At 51.6% G+C, this 18,089-nt stretch overlaps 3 protein-coding genes and 1 non-coding gene across 4 annotated transcripts; 3 read left to right on the forward strand and 1 right to left on the reverse strand.

Moving 5' to 3' along the window:
• Window positions 1-214: 214 nt before the first annotated feature.
• On the forward strand, window positions 215-1,239 carry G6M90_00g085210 (uncharacterized protein; the record flags this gene model as incomplete). The annotated part of the gene is made up of 3 exons (XM_014685592.1): window positions 215-346; window positions 413-473; window positions 527-1,239. 3 exons carry the CDS (start codon window positions 215-217, stop codon window positions 1,237-1,239), a joined length of 906 nt encoding a protein of 301 aa, XP_014541078.1.
• A 9,187-nt stretch (window positions 1,240-10,426) lies between these two features.
• G6M90_00g085220 (uncharacterized protein) lies at window positions 10,427-12,118 on the forward strand (the record flags this gene model as incomplete). Its single annotated transcript, XM_014685593.1, has 1 exon — window positions 10,427-12,118. One exon carries the CDS (start codon window positions 10,427-10,429, stop codon window positions 12,116-12,118), a length of 1,692 nt encoding a protein of 563 aa, XP_014541079.1.
• A 2,767-nt stretch (window positions 12,119-14,885) lies between these two features.
• G6M90_tRNA00000103 lies at window positions 14,886-14,982 on the forward strand. The gene has a single exon. It is a non-coding gene; the product is annotated as a tRNA-Phe (tRNA).
• A 645-nt stretch (window positions 14,983-15,627) lies between these two features.
• G6M90_00g085230 (uncharacterized protein) lies at window positions 15,628-17,311 on the reverse strand (the record flags this gene model as incomplete). The annotated part of the gene is made up of 2 exons (XM_014685594.1): window positions 15,628-16,740; window positions 16,796-17,311. 2 exons carry the CDS (start codon window positions 17,309-17,311, stop codon window positions 15,628-15,630), a joined length of 1,629 nt encoding a protein of 542 aa, XP_014541080.1.
• Window positions 17,312-18,089: the final 778 nt, after the last annotated feature.

An 18,089-nucleotide genomic window follows, 5' to 3' on the forward strand; every position in this document is an offset into this window, starting at 1 on the left:
GCTCCGTCTCAAACTCCCCAAACGCCGCTGACACCCGCTGACCCGGAACATTTCTGCATCTATTCCTAGAGACACAAAACATTGACTTGACTTGTCTAAGACACACGTCAACCGTCACACGCAACGTGAGTCTGTGTCGCTTCTCAAAACCACGCAGTAATTGTCGGCCACTTACCCGGTACACCCACCAAGTCATCCCCCGAATGCCGATGCAATGGCAGAACCAAAGGTGCGCCGGACGAGAATCGTCTGCGTCTCAGATACACACAATTGCACCGTCAAGCTTCCAAAGGGCGATGTTCTCATCCACGCGGGGGACATGACAAACCAAGGCAGCTATTCCGAGGTATACCTACCCTGTAGCGATTTGCTCCAAGATTTAAAAAGTCACTGACTGACAATACAGCTATAGCTTTCAAAAACGGTAAAGTGGCTAGAAGAAGCAGACTTCGAGGCCAAAATCGTTGTTGCCGGTTCGCAGCCCCCTGTGACGCTTGACAAAGAGCCAGAAGCTAAACAAACACAGGAAACCACGACATAACACTAGACAAAGACTTTTATGCACAGCACGCTTCAGCGTTTCACAACCAGAGCCCTCAGTCTCATTCACAGTGTCTCCAACTGCTCACATCCTCACCATCCATCACATACCTCCGCCACGAATCGACGACGATTCGCCTACGCTCCCCCGAGGGACCAGGCACTCGATTCACAGTCTTTGGGTCGCCATACTCGCCCCGATACGGCCTCTGGGCGTTTTCCTACGACGTCCCCGCCTCTCCCGGCGAAGACTTGGCCCCGGCGAGCCTGTGGGACGACATACCGCCGAGTACTGACATTGTGGTCACGCACACCCCGCCGAGGGGATGCCGCGATGAAACGAACAGCATGCAAACGACGGGGTGTGAGGCTCTCCGAAGAGCGCTCTGGAGGGTGAGGCCGCGGCTCGCCGTCTGCGGCCATATTCACAGCGGACGCGGCGCGGCGCGGGTTCTCTGGGACGAGGAGGACGGGTTCTCTGCGACAAGCGTCAGGGCGTGGGAGGACCCTGGGGCTGGAAACAAGAAAGTGAGTCTGGTGGATCTCACGGGGAGGAAGGCGTCGTCGTTGGGGGAGGGGGAAACGTGCGTGGTCAACGCGGCTGTTATGAAGAGTAGTTACCCGCATGTGGGCGGGAAGCAGTTCCATAAACCTATTGTTGTGGATGTGAATCTGCCGCTGTGCGCAGAGGAGGGTTGAACAAGTCCGGTATAATCGGACTGAAGAGCATGGCGTGTTCCATTATCAGATAGTCGTGACTATGCTGCTGGATGGCAACGGTGTGTATTTGGACTTGTGACGCGCTCGCTGGAGCCTTTTCATCTTTGTATCGTCAAACGTCAACTACCCTAGCGCCGGGATATCGCTAGTGATGGTCGTTGCATATACTCAACTTGTAAAGACGTTAATTTTGCGATTTAACAAGTCAAAACAGTGGCTTGCTGAAAACGTTCGTCAGAGTCTTGCATGAATCTCGACTTTGAGGAGCGCGATTCTACATCGGTCACGCCGCTTGTAGAACCTAAAGGCCTTCCAAGTAGATTCTACACACTCGGCATCTTGCGACGAAATGTATAGCTGGTGTCATGCGGCGTGGCATCTTTCCAAGATGCATTCCTACTACAGAGAAATCCAATTCGATGGAATCTGTTGGGCATATACACTTCAAGTGACGATAGCACCAAATCTTTGAATCGACCCACGAGTATCAAAAGATGAGGGCGCCGTATCGTCCCAAACTCCCCGGCTCACAAAATAGCACTGTAGCCTACTTTAGCCCTCGTCTCGTTCGCCGTGTAGCTCTTCCACGCCGGCCACGTAGCAACACGCGCTGTTTGCATATGTCCCCCGCTGTTGCTCCCACCCATGGCTCCCATTTGTCCTTGTTATGTACAACGGCCTTATGCCCCTTCTTCGGATAACAGCGCCTAAGGCTGGGCGAGGCGGCCCATCGAGCTCGAGGTCAGGAGCGTAGTGTCTTCTTCTTCTTCTTCTTTTACGTGGGGGTAGGGTTGCGAAATTCTGGCATCAACGCTGCCCTCCTCCCCCCCCACACTCCTCTGTTTCTCTATCTCGACGAGATCAGGCCGAAATGAACAACCACATCTCTCGAATAGTCCTCGAAGAAAAAGCGCCGGCGACAAGCAAATGCATCTTTGATTCGGGAACGACTTGAGTAGAGGCTCATGCCATAGGCGGCACGGCGATACGGCCATGACACTGTTCATCGGACCGAATTGCATTGATACAGGCTCCAAATGCCTCGTAAAGTGTAATGTTTGGGCCAAGGACACGATGTCTGCTGCAGAGTGATGTGGTGTAGTGAGCCTAATCTTGACAATGTGTACTGGACACGGAGTAGCTATGAGTGAGTGCGTTGAAGTGCTTGGAAATGGCTCGGCCTAGGGTTCACCTGGAATGCCCTCATTCGTGGACATGTCTTCTCATGATGACTTACTCCGTATAACGGGGGATATTGGTTGGGAACACTCTGGTTGCAGAGCATTTGTGCTGGCGGGCGAGTCGCCTTGTCTGCATGAACAATGTCTTCGAGACACACAGCAGGCCCTCACTCTGACATGAAGCCTGTGAGGACTGGGAGCGGCATTTGCCATTGCAGGTTTGAACCACCTTTGCACTCACGGTGACAGCGAAATCGGACGCGCCCGGTGCGATAACAGCGTGGACCTACAGCAAGAGTTGTAGATGGCTCATGTCGAGCAGCATTGCTGCCTTGGGCGCATCATGTTCATCTATCTTGCTCTCAACACTGAAAAGTCGCGGCATAGAGTTGTCTGAACTTTGCCCATAGCTCCGGTTTGTTCACGCCAAACAGTTCAGACCTCCCGCATCTGCAAAAGACAAGACTGGTACTATCCGGCAAAGGCTTTGCGTTCCCAGCCCGGCAAGTGTTGGCAGTAGCATCCAGCATACTACTCTGTATGTATGCATCTCCTCTTTCATTGGCTTATGGGGCGAGCAATTGGAGTGTTCAACACGGTCCCATCATTCGGCACTGATGGCAGATTGTGCTGTATTTGGAAACATGTATGCTGCTTGAGGGACATGGTGGCATTGCCCGCATTGACATGTCTCAATCCTCCAAAGTGTAACATCGAGGCTGCCTGCCTGCATCGAGTTGTCGCAGCAAGCCTTGTGCAAAGGCCCAATCGCGCAGTTACAAGTGCAACGGCCCTTGGCATGGCAGCAACCTCCCCAGGCATTGGCTGCCGTTTCCCATGCCGTGAGAAGTGATGAATCGATGTGTACGGAGTAGAGTGTGGTTGTACAGCGTGTCTCTCTGCCCGGGTGGCTTGGCCGTGTCGAAGCCAACATTGAACCACCACCAGCAGTCGGCGGCCGATCAGAGCGATGAGGCTCGCTGTTACGACAATTGAAGCCCACGGCGGCTGAGAACGTGGACACGATGATGGCCCAACGAATCGCCTTGTAGCGAGCCACGTCTTTCATGACGCTGCAATGGCTGAATCTTGATCGTGTCTGTTCCCCGCGCGTCAGGCGCAACATGTGCCCAGCTTCACTCTACCCAGCCGCCCCTGGGCCCTGGCCTTTGCCATGCATGGTAGAGCTGACCGAAGCTGGGGCAGCCCGCCTCCTCGTCCGGTGTCGAGTGGAATGCCGAAAGGAAAGGGGCCAGTCGTTTCTGCTGTCGAAACTCGAAAGCCTCGTCGTTGACGCAGCTTCGTGGATCGATGGAAGCATTGATTGATTGACCCAGCCAGCCTGGTTCGGTATCTGGCCCCGCCTCTTTCCCCCTCATTCTAAAACCCCGGGCCTGTTCGTTTTCTGCGCCTTTTCTGTGCCCCTCGGCCAGTCGAGACATGCGGCCGGCGATTGCCTCACGGGCCACGGCTAAACAGACTTTGTCCATCTACTATCCGAACTTGCATCTAACTGCGTCCCCTGCAGTCTGCCTGTTGGCAAGCTCCGCGATGCAGGTCCGTGTGGTCGCGGATACTGCGGCCATGGCCACCTCGGATCACCAATTGTTGTCCGTCTGTACATACAGACGCCCACTGTACATACGCTGGGCGGCCCCCATGCCCCTTCAATGTTCCCATGCGGCCAGCCAACGGGGCCCTCCCTCTTTGCATGCAGTGTAAGCCATCCGCCGTTGGTGATTACGGGGTCCCTCTTCGTGCTGAGCGCAGAGGAGTTGGTTGGCGTGGGCAAACAAACGAAAGGGCCTGCCTGGCCTTGTCAGCCAACAATGGCGAGGCTTCCAAGTTTTCCTCGACGCCCATGGCCATCGGTAAACCAAGATTATGGCTTTAGCGGCGGATTAGTCGAGCCACAAGGCCCATCCCCGACTCCTTCGTTAGCAGGAGTGATCAGTCACCCAGGATCCGACGAATAGATGGCACAGGCCACGCGCGGGCAGGGAAGCAGAGCTCCATGCAGTGTGATGAGTCGACGAGGGTTGGGTAGCTTCTGTCCATGATCAACATGCCCGTCCAGTCCACATGGTGTGGCGGCTGCCGGCCAGCCAAGCAGGCTCTAGTGTCGTCGCTGCTTTTGCATGGCTGGCTGGACCCAGGAACCAGGCAGATCTTCTGCTTGAGAAACGGATTCCAAGAAAGGGCTTGAAACGGACTGAAAACGGCCCAGTTGCGTAAAGACCGACAACCCGTCAGCATCTGTGTTGCGGCAACTCGATACCACACGGCTTGACGCAATAGAAGACGTAAAGTGGTTGCGGAAGCGGTCATGATGGATACGTCTGCGAAATCATGACGTGCTTCATACATGGTGAGTTTAGTAGCCGATCGTTCGGGCCGAGGGTCAATCCCAGGTATCGTCAATTTGACTCTACTCTTTATGCTGACGGATGTTTCTCTGGGTGTATTCCAGCGGCTGCCCTTCTCTATTGAATCCCGCGTAAACATAGGCCAACTATATTGCTGCTTTGGTACCACCCTCAAGGCTCAGACTCTAGAACCTCTCCTACTTGAGACTTGATTGGTAGGTTCCGCATATTCTCAAGCCGTGTATATTCGAAACGAGGCCTTGGACACGGATGCGTCCCTTGCCAGTGACAATTTTGCCACGTAGCAGCACTTCTTGCTTTGGAAATGCCATTCATCATCGACTGGCACTCCATCCACCCTCCGATGATTCCGAGTCCCCAAGTTATTGGTTTCATTAACTGTTGAGATTTGCTCGCGTTCGTATTCCTATAAGATAAGCCAGCAGTGTTACTGCTGAGTATACTAGACTTGTTCTATGAGTCATCTCTCCGAGCTAGATCCTAAGTTACAAGCCATCACCTTTATCGACTGCCACTCCTCGCCGATGATTGACAGCTTTTACTTCTTTATAGCCGTTTCTAGTCAATGAAATCGTCAAGCCCATCGGTGAGAGCGACTCGACATCAAATGGAAGCCACGGCAAGAAACTGATCGAACCTTGGGTCGTGATCTATCTCCTTCTAGAGGCGGGGTCTCGATATTCTGAACGGCTTGGAACTATGATAAGCAAGTAGTACTCTATGAGATACAAGTTGTATTCTTACCAGAACCTCTAATTCGTCATGCGGCTACGGGTTGGTCATGCAGCCCTTGCTTACCAACAAACCCTTCAATCTCTTCGTATATATGGGGAAGGCAGGGCAGCTGTTTCTCTGATGGACACTGGTGTTGAGCCGATTGCATCTGGATTGCAAATATTTCATCATGCTTGGATCTCTTTATTGATGTTGGCCTTTTGCAAGTCAATTATCCGCAGCTTATTTGGCTGCCCGTGATAATCATCCTTGGTGAATCTCCAATCTCCATCTGGCAAATCATGCCTAAACTTATCCAGATTCTACAATTCGAAGGAATCAACACGTTGTAAGGATTTAAAAATATTCTTATCGCCATGATGCTTCTACGTGACAGCACTCGGCGTATTCTATTAATGAGACCTGGCCCTTGGTATAAGCAAAGATGCATTTCGCCTGTCCATGTCACAACACTAAAACCCAAAAGCTTTGTCACCAATCAACCCTGCCCCTGTGATATCCTTTGCCGTACATGTCATTATATTGGTTTACTGGAATAACGAATTGCTCCTGACAGAATGAGTATTCACGTCCCTTTCCGTCATTAGTCTGCTTGCTACTCCAGTGATCTTCACGACGTCTATGTTCTAAAGCGTTGTTATGTAAAAAATGACGGCCCTTGTTACTCTCCGGTAGTTGCACTTGAGCAAATTGTGGCCTGTCGTGGCTGGCTGGCACAAATGACTGCTATGATATCTATCATTCCAAACTGGGCCATGAGTTTGCCTTGAGATTTCTCCACCAGCGGCAAAGCAGATATGCTGTTAAGAAATGATTTACATGTGTTAACTGATCCATAGAACCTCCTTTCCATTTTCTTTCTTCCTCTCGCAACTACAGATAACGGAGACGTCTTAAGAGGTGAGGTTTCCGTAGCTCTTTTTGGTCTACTTGTCTTGAACTAGGATGTGAATCTTTCGGTATCGCCGATGTGGTAACGCCCAAGGTTCAGCCATGACATGGACCATGGTGATATAGATCTGCCATCTCATCTAATCAACTATACCCAATTTTAGGTGATTGGCGATTGGCGCGATTTGACAAGGCTAACCATATACTTTTTACTGGCTACCACGGAGCGGTCCAGCTAGAATTCTTGTCATAGCTGTCTATTCCAGGCATCGCTCTACCTGGCTGTCTATCTTGCTCTATTTCCTTCAGTGATTCTATCACTGCACATCTCGCCAGGTGCGACTCCCCATAATGGTAGACAAGGAGCTGCTCTACGTCTCCTCCCTGGAACTGGAGCCGGCGAGCCAACATTTCGAGCATTTAGTTGGCAGCGAAGCGCCCCATATTAGAACCGCAACTAGGAACCCAGAATCCCAGATGGGGGGTTGTCAGCCACTGGAGTATACATAATCTGACCTGCGAATAATTCTGCTGAGGCATTAAAGTAAACTTTTAGCCACTGTTCTGGAAGACATCCTGATGCCCATTTCTACACAAGCTCGGTTCTGGAGGTGTAGGCGCCGGTCTGGGCATCATTGTCAACCTTGGTAAGAACCCAGTTCGGCTTACACAGGGGCTTGACCCCTGACGAAGGTGCCTTCAGCGATTACCCATGGAATAGGTTCTTCGCAGGCAAATGGGAACTGACGGTCTTTTCGAATTTGTAATTTTTTTCTCATGGTAAACGTAGCAGGAGATGTAGCAGATATCCTGAAACTTGCCAAATACTTCCGTCTGGCCAACAACAGTCTGGGTCCGTCAGATACGGTGGTCCTGTGGGTGGTCAGCATTGGGGCCTGGCAGCCAAGCATGAATGAGGGTCCAAAGCGACTCCAAAATGCTCCGTGGTAAAAGCGGCATCAACCCAGGCACCCATCCAATAATAGCCTCACCAACCTGGCCGTCATTATGCACCATGAATTCTGAGCTCCCCCTCGTGCAGATGCTGGCTAAGGGCGTCGACCCGAGTGGCAGAGGCGGGCCAGCATTGCAGATAGGGCCTCTCGTGACGACTGCGGGCATAACAGCTGATGTCTATAGCGAATCTCGTCGTCGTTAGGGGCGGGTCGGGACGAGCTTGCGTGGTATTTATCCCTCTGCTCCGTAGACGACGCAATCCATAACTGAATTTGGCCCATGGCGATTCCCACTTTGAGCAAACTGACTGGTCCTGGTTGAACAGCGTGCTGCGCGGGAAGCGGTCGAAAAACAACAGGTGCCTGACTTTGCTTGGCCTGCCGCGGCCGACTTAGCTCGCCCTGTCCTTTGCGAGGCTGCCGTGAGTCCGTGACTTGAGCAAAACGATGGCATGACTGAGGTGATTCGGTTGGCGGAGCGTGATGGCGTTGTCATGTCCGTCAAAGGACATCTTCATTTGTATCCATTCGACCGCTCGAGGGCTTCGAATCGAGGGGTTCAGGGTTCCTTCCGTTTCCTGTCTCGTACGACCACGAGGCGAGGTCGTTCGTGCCTGCCGTTTCCCATTGAGCTTTCTTGATCACTTGTGAATATCGTAAGCTACGCCGTCCTGACGCACCCATCCGCCCTGGACCTCTTTCTTCTCCTCGCTTCCCCAACTACACCAGACTCTTTCCAACATTGTCGTTATCATCACCCTTTTACCTCGAAATCCCATCTCGATTTCCCTCGATTTTGCCCGCGTGCTTGGACCAATTCACCTCGACCTTGCTCTGCCCCACTAGAATAACTACACCATCTGTGGAGAGACAGTCGTCTTCGGCCGCTTCGCTGTCGACTCTTTTCCCCATAGTCTCACCGCTTGTCCCTACGTGCAGCTCCCTCCGTCACCGGGACAATCGCGAGCTGTCTTTTTAAGCGGCGATATCTGGCAAAATAAACAATTAACAATTGGCATCAGCATCGTGCTGCGGTTTCTTCTGCATCTTCTCTTCCATCTACCTCGTTTTGGCTCCGTTAGGTGTGAGGTGCTTTGGGTTGCTGGAAAGGCCTGGGCTGCTTCGTTGATCCGCTCTTACACGCAAGACTCGACCGACTCGACTTCGATTGGATTCCTGTCTTTGGCCATCTTTGCCTACTTGCGCTTGACTTGCCACCACCCTCTCCGCCGAATCCGACAGCGCTAGGACTTGGACGCCAACACACCAGTTGACTATCTAACGCACCATCGTCGTGGCACAGTCCCTGGCTTTGACTACCAATTGTCACCATCCATCCACCAGCCACCCACGCACGTTGTGGTGCTCTCCGGGCCTCACTGCACCTTCGTTTGGAAACCTTGGCGGCAATTGAGCACTGCCAGACCCAGCTTGTCTTTATCAGTTAATTACCAACAGTTGCGCTAACTCTTGTTCATCTTGCTTCGGTCTCTTCGCTTTGCTAAATCACTTGTCATTCGAGGCGGCTTCCCAGATTATTGCACTTGGCACCTTAGAAGACCCATTTGGTGGCCTTCTCGTCTTTCGGTCTGCACAGGAACCGCGTCATATAGTGTCATTCACGCTCCCAGTCTCAACTCGTTCAGGCTCCTCCCGCAACACGGCGTCCCGGTGTTCTCAAAGGGCTCTGGCTAACAGCTCTGGCCGCTCCACCACCCAGGACATTCTCCAGGGGTACCAGTCCCGGTACATCTACGGCCACGCGTTTTGCCACCAATATCTTCGTACCCCTTGCCCCTCCGCCTTTTCGGACCGCCTGCGCCACTTCCGGCACCTAGAAAGGTGACGGGAAGCCAAGTTTGCTACGTACCACGACTACTTAAGTCTGGTGGCAGTCTCACTCAATCTAGCCACTGTCTGTTGGCTGGTCTGAATCGGTGTGAGAGTGTAGGAGTGTGAGTGAATTTCTTTGAGTGAGTGCTCCGGTCCCCAAGAATATGTGAGGCCATTTGTGGCAGAAAGACAATGCGGGAATCAACGGACTGGTGTCGTCCCATTTCTGTTTCCGTCTCTCTGCGAGCCAATCACTGACACAGTTGATATCCCAGAATTCGCTTTGGCTTCTGACTGCCTTTGTCATTCTTTTCTCTCGCCTTCGCCGACAGAGTCCGACACTGCCGGGTGGCAGAGCATACGGAGCCGGTTTTCGTCTGATCAGAGTCGATTTCAATAGTTCACTGATCACATATGGGCTGCTGTTGCGCACTTCAAAGGCTCTGAACTTGGAGTGACACTCCTGTCACCGCAAAAAGTCGACGGCCTTGGCCTTTCACAGTCTCATTCACCTGCATCAGCTGAGCACCGTGGCCAAGTTTGCGACAGCTGCATCAATATCCATCGCAAGACCAGTTGACCTGACCCTCGGGCCCTGTCAACCATCCCACTCTACGGAGCACAGAGTGGGCCACCTGCTGGCCACTGGACGGACCCCGCCAGCGCCAGACTGGCGTCTGATACTCCTCCCCCCCCATCAAGTCCACTCACTCTCTGGCGAATCATAGCAGCCGGTCCCCCCTTGGCTGCCCGTGACCTCATCACTTCGCTGTGGTCTCGACTCGAAGACCAACCACCAACGACTTCCCTGGTGCTAGTGTTGGCACTTTGTGCAACAGACGCAAGGCTGTGGCCCTGTTCGTTCCACGTTCTCACCAAGTACTTCTCTACATCATTTGTATTTCTATATCAACCGTGAAGGCCAGTGGCCTGTCTTATTGATCAGACGCCACACGGTCTGGCTCTACAGGCCTGCTTGAACGAACAGAATTTACACACGCACACACGTCGTGAAACTGTTTGCCGCCGCAAACAAGGGTGACAGGTACTTAAAGGGCGTACATCCGAGGAGCTGGGCTCTTCGATGTCACATCATCAACTTTTTCAACAAACACCAATTCCAGACAAAACCGCCCATTTACCAAGGCTCATTGCCACAGGTCACATCTGTTGACATATCGCCATGAGCTCGTTACCACCCGATCCGTACAAAATCCTTGGAGTCTCCAAAGATGCGCAAACTTCGGAGATTCGATCCGCACATCGAAAACTAGTCCTTAAATGCCATCCAGACAAGGTTCAGGACCCCGCCCTAAAGGCCGAAAAGCAGGACGAGTTTCAAAAAGTACAACAAGCATACGAGTTGCTCACTAACGATCGTGAGCGGCAAAAATACGACGACAAAGCCAAGCTCGAAGAACTGCGTAAACAGTTTCAGGCCCAGGCCAACATTTCGACTCCCCGATCGACGAGATATTCCGGCCCAGATGAGGCCCGCGGTGCCGAATCAAGGGCTTCACCGTTCAAGGCCAGTGTGAGCCCATCAGGTGTCAAATACTCATATAACGGTCTCTCAGATGAAGACTTGGGTCGTGGCCCTCGCATTTTTGAGGCTTCTCCTCGGTCGTCTCGTCGTGAAGCCAGCTATGAGAAGGCGTCAGAACGACGATCAGATAGAGAGCGTGAAAGGGAAAAGGAGCAAAGAGACCGAGAGCGTCGACGACAGCAAGAAGACGCTCTTAAACGAGCTGAGAAGGAGGCTAAAGAAGCTCGACGGGCTGAGAAAAGAGCACGAGAGAAGCAAAATGCCAAGGACATGAAACGACAGTCCGAGGAGAAGAAGCGACACGCAAAACCCTACATTGAACCATTCGACGAAGAACCGACAGTTGTCAGGTCCGACAAGAAGAAGTCTAGCGGTAGCAGGAATTACGACGAGAAGCGAGATCGTTCATCAGGCAGAGATGACATCCAAAGAGACGCCCACCCCCCGAGACCTCAGCGATCTTGGACCGCCAAGGAGGAATATGCGCACTCGTATATTAAAGCGTCCAAGGCCAAGAGCACACCGGCCCTGAAACGGTCAGCTACTACCCATTATATCCGGTCAGTCCAGCCACCGGCGCCGACACCTCCGCCTATCCACGGCCAATCTGGGCCTTTTGCTCCTCCCGATGACGACGATGCACGCCGGTCGTCAGCAAGGCCGCGCCGGGGATCTGGGGATGACCCTAGGCTCTCCAGAGAACGATCGTATCGTGCCCCATCCCGAGATGCGATGGACGATCCTCCCATCATCAACGTTTCCCCATCCGCCCGCCATACCGCTGCATTCTTCACGCCTAGCTCTCCACCGAGGGGCGATCGTCTTCCTCGAACAAAGACGATGCCACACGAATCAGTGTCATACTCTCGATCACCCCCGGAGATTCAAAGATCTCAAACATTCCACATGTTTGAATCCGCCGATCATCCACGTGGCCGCGATCGATCACGCATGCAATCTCAGGTCGAATTAGAAATGGATGATGAGGACCGCTACGACAGGCGCCGAGATAGAAAACATCGAAGCAGAAGACGACATCACTCCCCAGACCCAATGAGAACAGAGAATGTGTCTCGATACCGAGTCGAGCGCAACACACTCGACGGTGCGTACAACACTCGTCTGGTCGAGCCAGACATTAGAGAGTCGTACGCCAGCTATTATCACCCTCAGGATAGCCGACCTTCAATGCCGGGTCGCGAAACCAGTTACAGCAACTCAGGTGGCGCCAACTTCCCAAAGGTCAAGACAACCAAGGCCTACGGGTATGAAGACGTTTCATACAGTTCCTACGGAAGGCCCGCCCGCGAGTTTGTATACTCTACATGAAATGGCGTTTGGTTATCTGCGGCACCTTTTTTTTTCGCATTTTTTATTTGAGAGAAACTCAACAAACTTGACCATACTTTCACATTTAATGTGGTTTTGGCTTTGGGCATGCAGATTACTAGTAGGCTTTTCTACTTTACATGCCTCCTTGTCTTTACTTTCCGTTGTTTCCTTCTTTTTTTTTATTCCATGAACGAATTGTGTTTTTAACGACTTATATGAACCTGATGGTTCGTGACGTATTTTACGATAAGTCTTCTCGAGAAGACGCGTTGCGTGTGCTTTTGTGGTCAAGGAATCATGGCACTTGGAGTTTGGGCTTTCCCGCAAGTCAAGCAGTGGTCGTCGCAGCTTCTTCAATCATGCATCTTGAACACCAATTGTTGGCTGTGAGGCGTAGCAAGATTTGCTCGCTAGTTGTACATTGGGGGATTAGCAGGCGCGTCCAAGATGAGATGCTCTATTATATTTAGGAGGAAGGGGAGCAAGTTTGTTCAAGTTCATGGAAGCGAATTGTATTTGCTTGCGCAGCACTACCCACCACAGGTGTTGACAGGATTTGACTTGCTCCGTGTTGACTATCACACTCGTTAGCTAGAGATTAGAGGATGGTCGAATACTAGCCGATTGAACTTTGTAATTCCCGCCTGCCTGGGTGTGTTTGTTGTGCGTGTGTCCGAAATGACGTGTATTCCAGACGAGCCGGTGGATGGGATTCTGACTGTCGAAGAAGTGCTCTGCTTATGACGGCATTTCTCAAAACCAGTTTCTGCAACTCGACATGGGTGCACACTGCACACTGCACAGTCATTCTCATTCCATCTGTGTAGCCAGAGGCGGGAGAAGCGACATGTGATGAGGGCAGGTTGGAAATAGGCCAGAGTAAAATTTAAATTTTTTTTGGGCATGCATCACTATCCGAACTCGCACAACAGGGCACGGCTACGACACGGCGCAGCCATCTGGACTGGACCAAGTGCTCGCTTGCGTCGCTGGCGGCACAAGACGTAAGACGGCTGGGGACTCGGCACGACGCAGTGCAGCGCGCGAGGCAATCATGTAACCGTGTCCGCCGTGTCATTGCGAGTTCTCGCTTCCGACATGGACGCCTGGGGCGCAGCGGCCGCCTTCCATTGGAAGTGTTGACAGGACGCGCAGCTTGTTTGTGCCGTGTGTGCGGCGAGAAAACAGGTGTGAATAGGTGCTGGACAGGCGCGAAGAGTCTGGTGTCCCTGGTGCCTGGGGTCATGTGGAATGTCGCTTCGGTTCGGATGCATGGGGGATCGGCTTCACGTGGCTACATCTAAGGAGGCTTGACGGCGACGGCTGGATGCTGTCAATCATGTAGCATGCTCTGCTGCGTGCTTCTTCTCGTGTTGGGTGTTGGGTGGGAGGGCGAGTCTGCGTGTGCGGCATGGGTAATGTCGATCACAAATGGCTGGGACCAGAAAATAGCCGGTACTGGTGCTCATATGATGAGGGGGCTTGGCACTTTTTGTCATTTTGACTGGTACTTTCGCTCTATGAGGGGGCGTGTTCGTGTGGTGTATTGAGCGTGTAGGTTCAGTGTTGGTGCACGGCGATTGGGGGACGTGAGCTATCGACTTTCTGGTGTCGTTTATCCTTCCATCACGCTTGGTGTCAAGTGCTTCCTAGACTTTTCACGCTTGGTTGGGTTTAGTGCAGGTTCGTGGTCACTTGAATCGGCTAATTCGAGAGCATATCAAGAGAGTCTGGGAGAAATTGGGAACAGAGTCAAAGTTCGTATAGCATGCTTGCTTTGCTGCAATTGGGCGCCTTCATCAAAGCTCATCGATTGACAGCTCCATGTCTCCGGCTACTGTCAAGCTTACATCTTCACGTCAAGTTATTGGACTTGAACCAACGGCCAGCGTCGCTCGCAAAGCTAGCTACCCAGTCTAGAATCGTAGTTCCCTCCTCTACCAGCCTTAATACTGTCGAAATGTTGGACAGATCCAAGCGCAGTTGACACTCATACCGAGGGAATCTAACTGCCAAAACATGTGATTTTTAATAACACTTGTCAAGTATACCATTCTTGGCGACCCTCTATCACAGCTAGAGATGCAGGGCAACAACCTTGAGTCTTGCAGGAATCGTGCTCCGTTAGTTCAAGCCAGTTCTTGCCCAGAGGTTATGGGGAAACAGGTTCGGTCTCCATGTATCTTAATCGTTTTAAGGGTCGTTAAAGGAATGAACGAATCTTTGCCATCTAATCAATGTCGTGGTTGCTGATGCCAATTATAAAGGGTCGCCCACCTCTAGCCATTTCATTCTCTTAAAAGTCATACTCCCTGGTTCTCCTTTCAAAGTTACTCAAGATACTTTTTAGAGCCAGTATTCTATTACATTTCTCTCTCGATAGATGTGCTGTACTAATCCTTCCTAGATTTGAGGCCCTCATTGAACGACTCTTGCAACGTACACCCGGGAGGCTGCGAGAATAGGCCGAATAAAAACCCTTTTTAAATCATTAATATCAGACCATGAAGACTCCATAAAATAATCCAAGACCACGGGTGAATACATTGCCAAGCGGAATCCCGGCCATTTGCTCGAGTCCGGATTCTCGTGAACGGTTTGAAAGCGAAGAGCTGCCTCGGACCGACCTAAACAGAGGACGGCGTCTCTGTCACCCCTTGTTCTGGAAGATGAATAAAGCAGTTCAAAAAAGAAGACTGAGAAATGCGCTATGAGTAAAGCCAAGGGTCGCCGACAATACAAGAAAAATAAATGCAAAAAAATGTGCGGTCAGTGTGACTCGAACACACGACCTTCAGATAGGCATCCGTAGGATTGAAGTTAACTTCAGTCTGACGATCTCCCAGCTAATCTATGACCGCAGATATTCCGATGAGGCTTATTTTTATTTATATGCTAGCATGCTGGATCCAGTCTGGTGGTTTCTATACTTCCCATGATCGGTTGCGTGTGGTGTCTGGTGTAAAGACCCGTGGGCACCCGGCTATGGGTAAGTTGAGATAACGTTCAAAATAACCCAATTTACCCCACGGGCATAGTTGCAGCGTACGGACGACCAGTTGCTACCCAACGGTGCTAACTGGCAACTGCGTCCTAACATTGAAGATAACCCGCAACTTAGGTTGTAGTGTAGATTTGGGTTCTCTATCACTTTAGACTAGATAAATGTATTATCAAAATTGGAATATATATATTTTTAAACTGAATTTTTAATTTTCACCTTTGTATATATTTCATTCATACATCAAAAAATCTTGTAGTTTTATTAGCTGCCTACGAGTACTTGTAACCCTTTAGGGTACCTACCTAGTACCTTGGTAGACTTTTTGCGCCGACCAACGGTGTGCGCGTTTCATTCAACGACTCAGCATACCAGTGCAGAAAATTACTATGATGAAAACTATATATCCAAATTGATCTCGCTGCATGTCTAGATTATTCATATCTTGGTCCCATTCCTTGACATCCCAACTGTATTTTTTCCGACTATATTCTACGCAGGTGCATCACACCGTCCGTCGCTCGGTGATGCTCTGTCCGGCAGGCTTGATTTCTACAAACCCACCATGCGGCGCACCCAATTCAAAAATCTTTCGTCCTCGCAGCCAGGTCTCCTTGACTCTACCCGTAAACTCGTGCCCCTCCCATGGCGAACACCTGTTCTTCCAGCGCATATCACCCTGTGAAAACGTCCACACTTCAGCATCGTCAAAGACACAAATATCTGCGTCCATGCCAACCTTTATTGAGCCCTTGCGGTGTGAGAGACCAACTTGTTCAGCTGTGGCTTGGCAGCAGAGTCGAACAATGTCAGTGATGGCCGGGGCTTTGCAAGTCTTGCTGCGCTGCTTGGCGGTTGAGTGGATGATTGGCAAGCCGAGACCAACAGACGAAATTCCACCCCATGCGGCCATGAAATCACCAGCTTCTTTGTCCTTCTTCTGCACCGGGTATGGCTCCGTAGCCGACCAAAGTTGTTTTGGAAGCAGTTTGAGTTCCGGTGTGCAAGGAGAGTGGTCCGAGACGACAGTCTTGATGCACGAGTCTTTGGCGACAAGCTCCTCCCACAGGCCATCGCGGTTTCGGCCCTCTCGGATAGGCGGACAGCATTTGTGTCTTGTGTCTCCGTTTGCAATTTCCTCTGATGAAAGTCCCAGGTAGTGAAAGCAGGTTTCTGCGGTAATGTTGACGCCGTTTGCCCGAGCTTCCTTGAGGAGGGGGATGCACTGGGTGGCAGAGAGATGGACGATGTGTAAGTTTAAGGAAGGTGCAATATGTGCTGCAGACAGAATCTCCTGGACTGCAGTGGTTTCAAAGGTCGGGGGTCTGGAGTCAAGGAAAGTCTGATAGGTCGTAACATCACTTGGTGATGCATGACCATTGGTATGACCATTCGTGTGTCCATTCGTGTGTCCATTCATGTGTCCATTCGTATGTCCATTCGTATGTCCATTCGTATGTCCATTGGTGTCGCCATTGGCATGACCATTTGTACTGCCGTTGGTATGGCCAGCGCATGGCTCCATTTCTGCATGGAACATGAGAGTTGTGGCGCTATCCTTGAGTGTTTCCATTGCCAGAGCCATATCCTTGGGGGTAATAGCCGGGAACTCATCCACCTGGTTCACCACAGTCAGTGCTTTGAGGTTTCCTTCAACTTGAGAACAAACTTACGCCGGATTCAATCAAAAATCCCTTGAAGCCTCTTACACCCATTTCAACAAGAGGCTTCAACTCATGGGCATTGCCAGGAATCACGCCTCCATAGAAGCCTACGTCCACCCACAGCTGGCCATGGGCAGCCGCAAGCTTCTCCTTGAATCCCGCAACCGTAGTCGTGGGAGGGATGGCATTCAAGGGCATGTCAACCACGGTTGTCACGCCACCGCTGGCTGCGGCCCGGGTACCGGTCCAAAAGCCTTCCCATTCCGTACGGCCTGGCTCATTTAGATGCACATGGGCATCCACCAGGCCGGGAAGTAACAGCATGGGCGAGTGGTCCACATATGCCGTGTCCGTGGGGAAACTTGTCTGGGGGACGATTTCTGGCGTTACGGACACGATCTTCCCTGTAGCTAGTGAAATGCAAATAGTCGCCGGTGAGACAGTCAGCGAGCCATCAGCCTGGGGGATGACGGCTCGGCTTGACACGATGACAGTGAAGGGGGCCTGCGACTTGCCAACCGTCATGGTGGGGGTTCGGCCAACTAAGAGACTGGAAAGTGGCTGTAAATCTGCGCAGCAAGGCAGTGGATGAGCCGAGAGACACTGGGATATGAACAGTTGGACGACGAAAGCGGATGGGGATATAAATGAAGGGGAGAAGGGCCAGGTGATCTGGTCCTCGGGCGGTTTGGGCTAAGATAGTCTCTGCGGCTATTATTCATCGGCCGGCGCCGGTCAGGACTCCGAGTCAGGAGAGGAAGGTGCGGCACGAGACATGGCCGTTCGGGAAACAACAGCCATGCAGCATTTTAATGAAAATTCTCTCATCCGGTGTCACAAGTACGTGTAATACAAATAAATCGATGTTTGAGTAACCCCAAGTTCGTCATACCCGCAAGCCGGTTTTATCCGCATGTTCTACAATAAAGGTTTGAGTTGTCTCAGTTCATTGTGAAGCACTGCACTTGCTATTTGCCATTCATTCCGCGAGCCCTGGTGGGGCAAGTGGTGGGCGAAGACTAAGAGCCTCAAATGTTGTGCAACCCGGACATGGCCGGCCTATCACGGTCCGGGTCGATGAGTGCTACGCTAGCCGTCACGTGCATCAGGGGTTTTCCTTTCCAAGTGGACAGCGACCATGTACCCCCACTCCTCTGAATGCCATTGTGAATAACTTTTATGGGGACTTATCGGGTTCCCTAAAGCAAATAAACTCACCCTAACGTGAAGAATGGAGACGAGAACCCGCAAGTAACCCTAACCCTTTATAGAAACTACTTCCGCTAAGTAATGGCATATTTTT

This window comes from Metarhizium brunneum, chromosome 5 (assembly GCF_013426205.1).
Source record: "Metarhizium brunneum chromosome 5, complete sequence".
Taxonomy (NCBI): Eukaryota; Fungi; Ascomycota; class Sordariomycetes; order Hypocreales; family Clavicipitaceae; genus Metarhizium; species Metarhizium brunneum.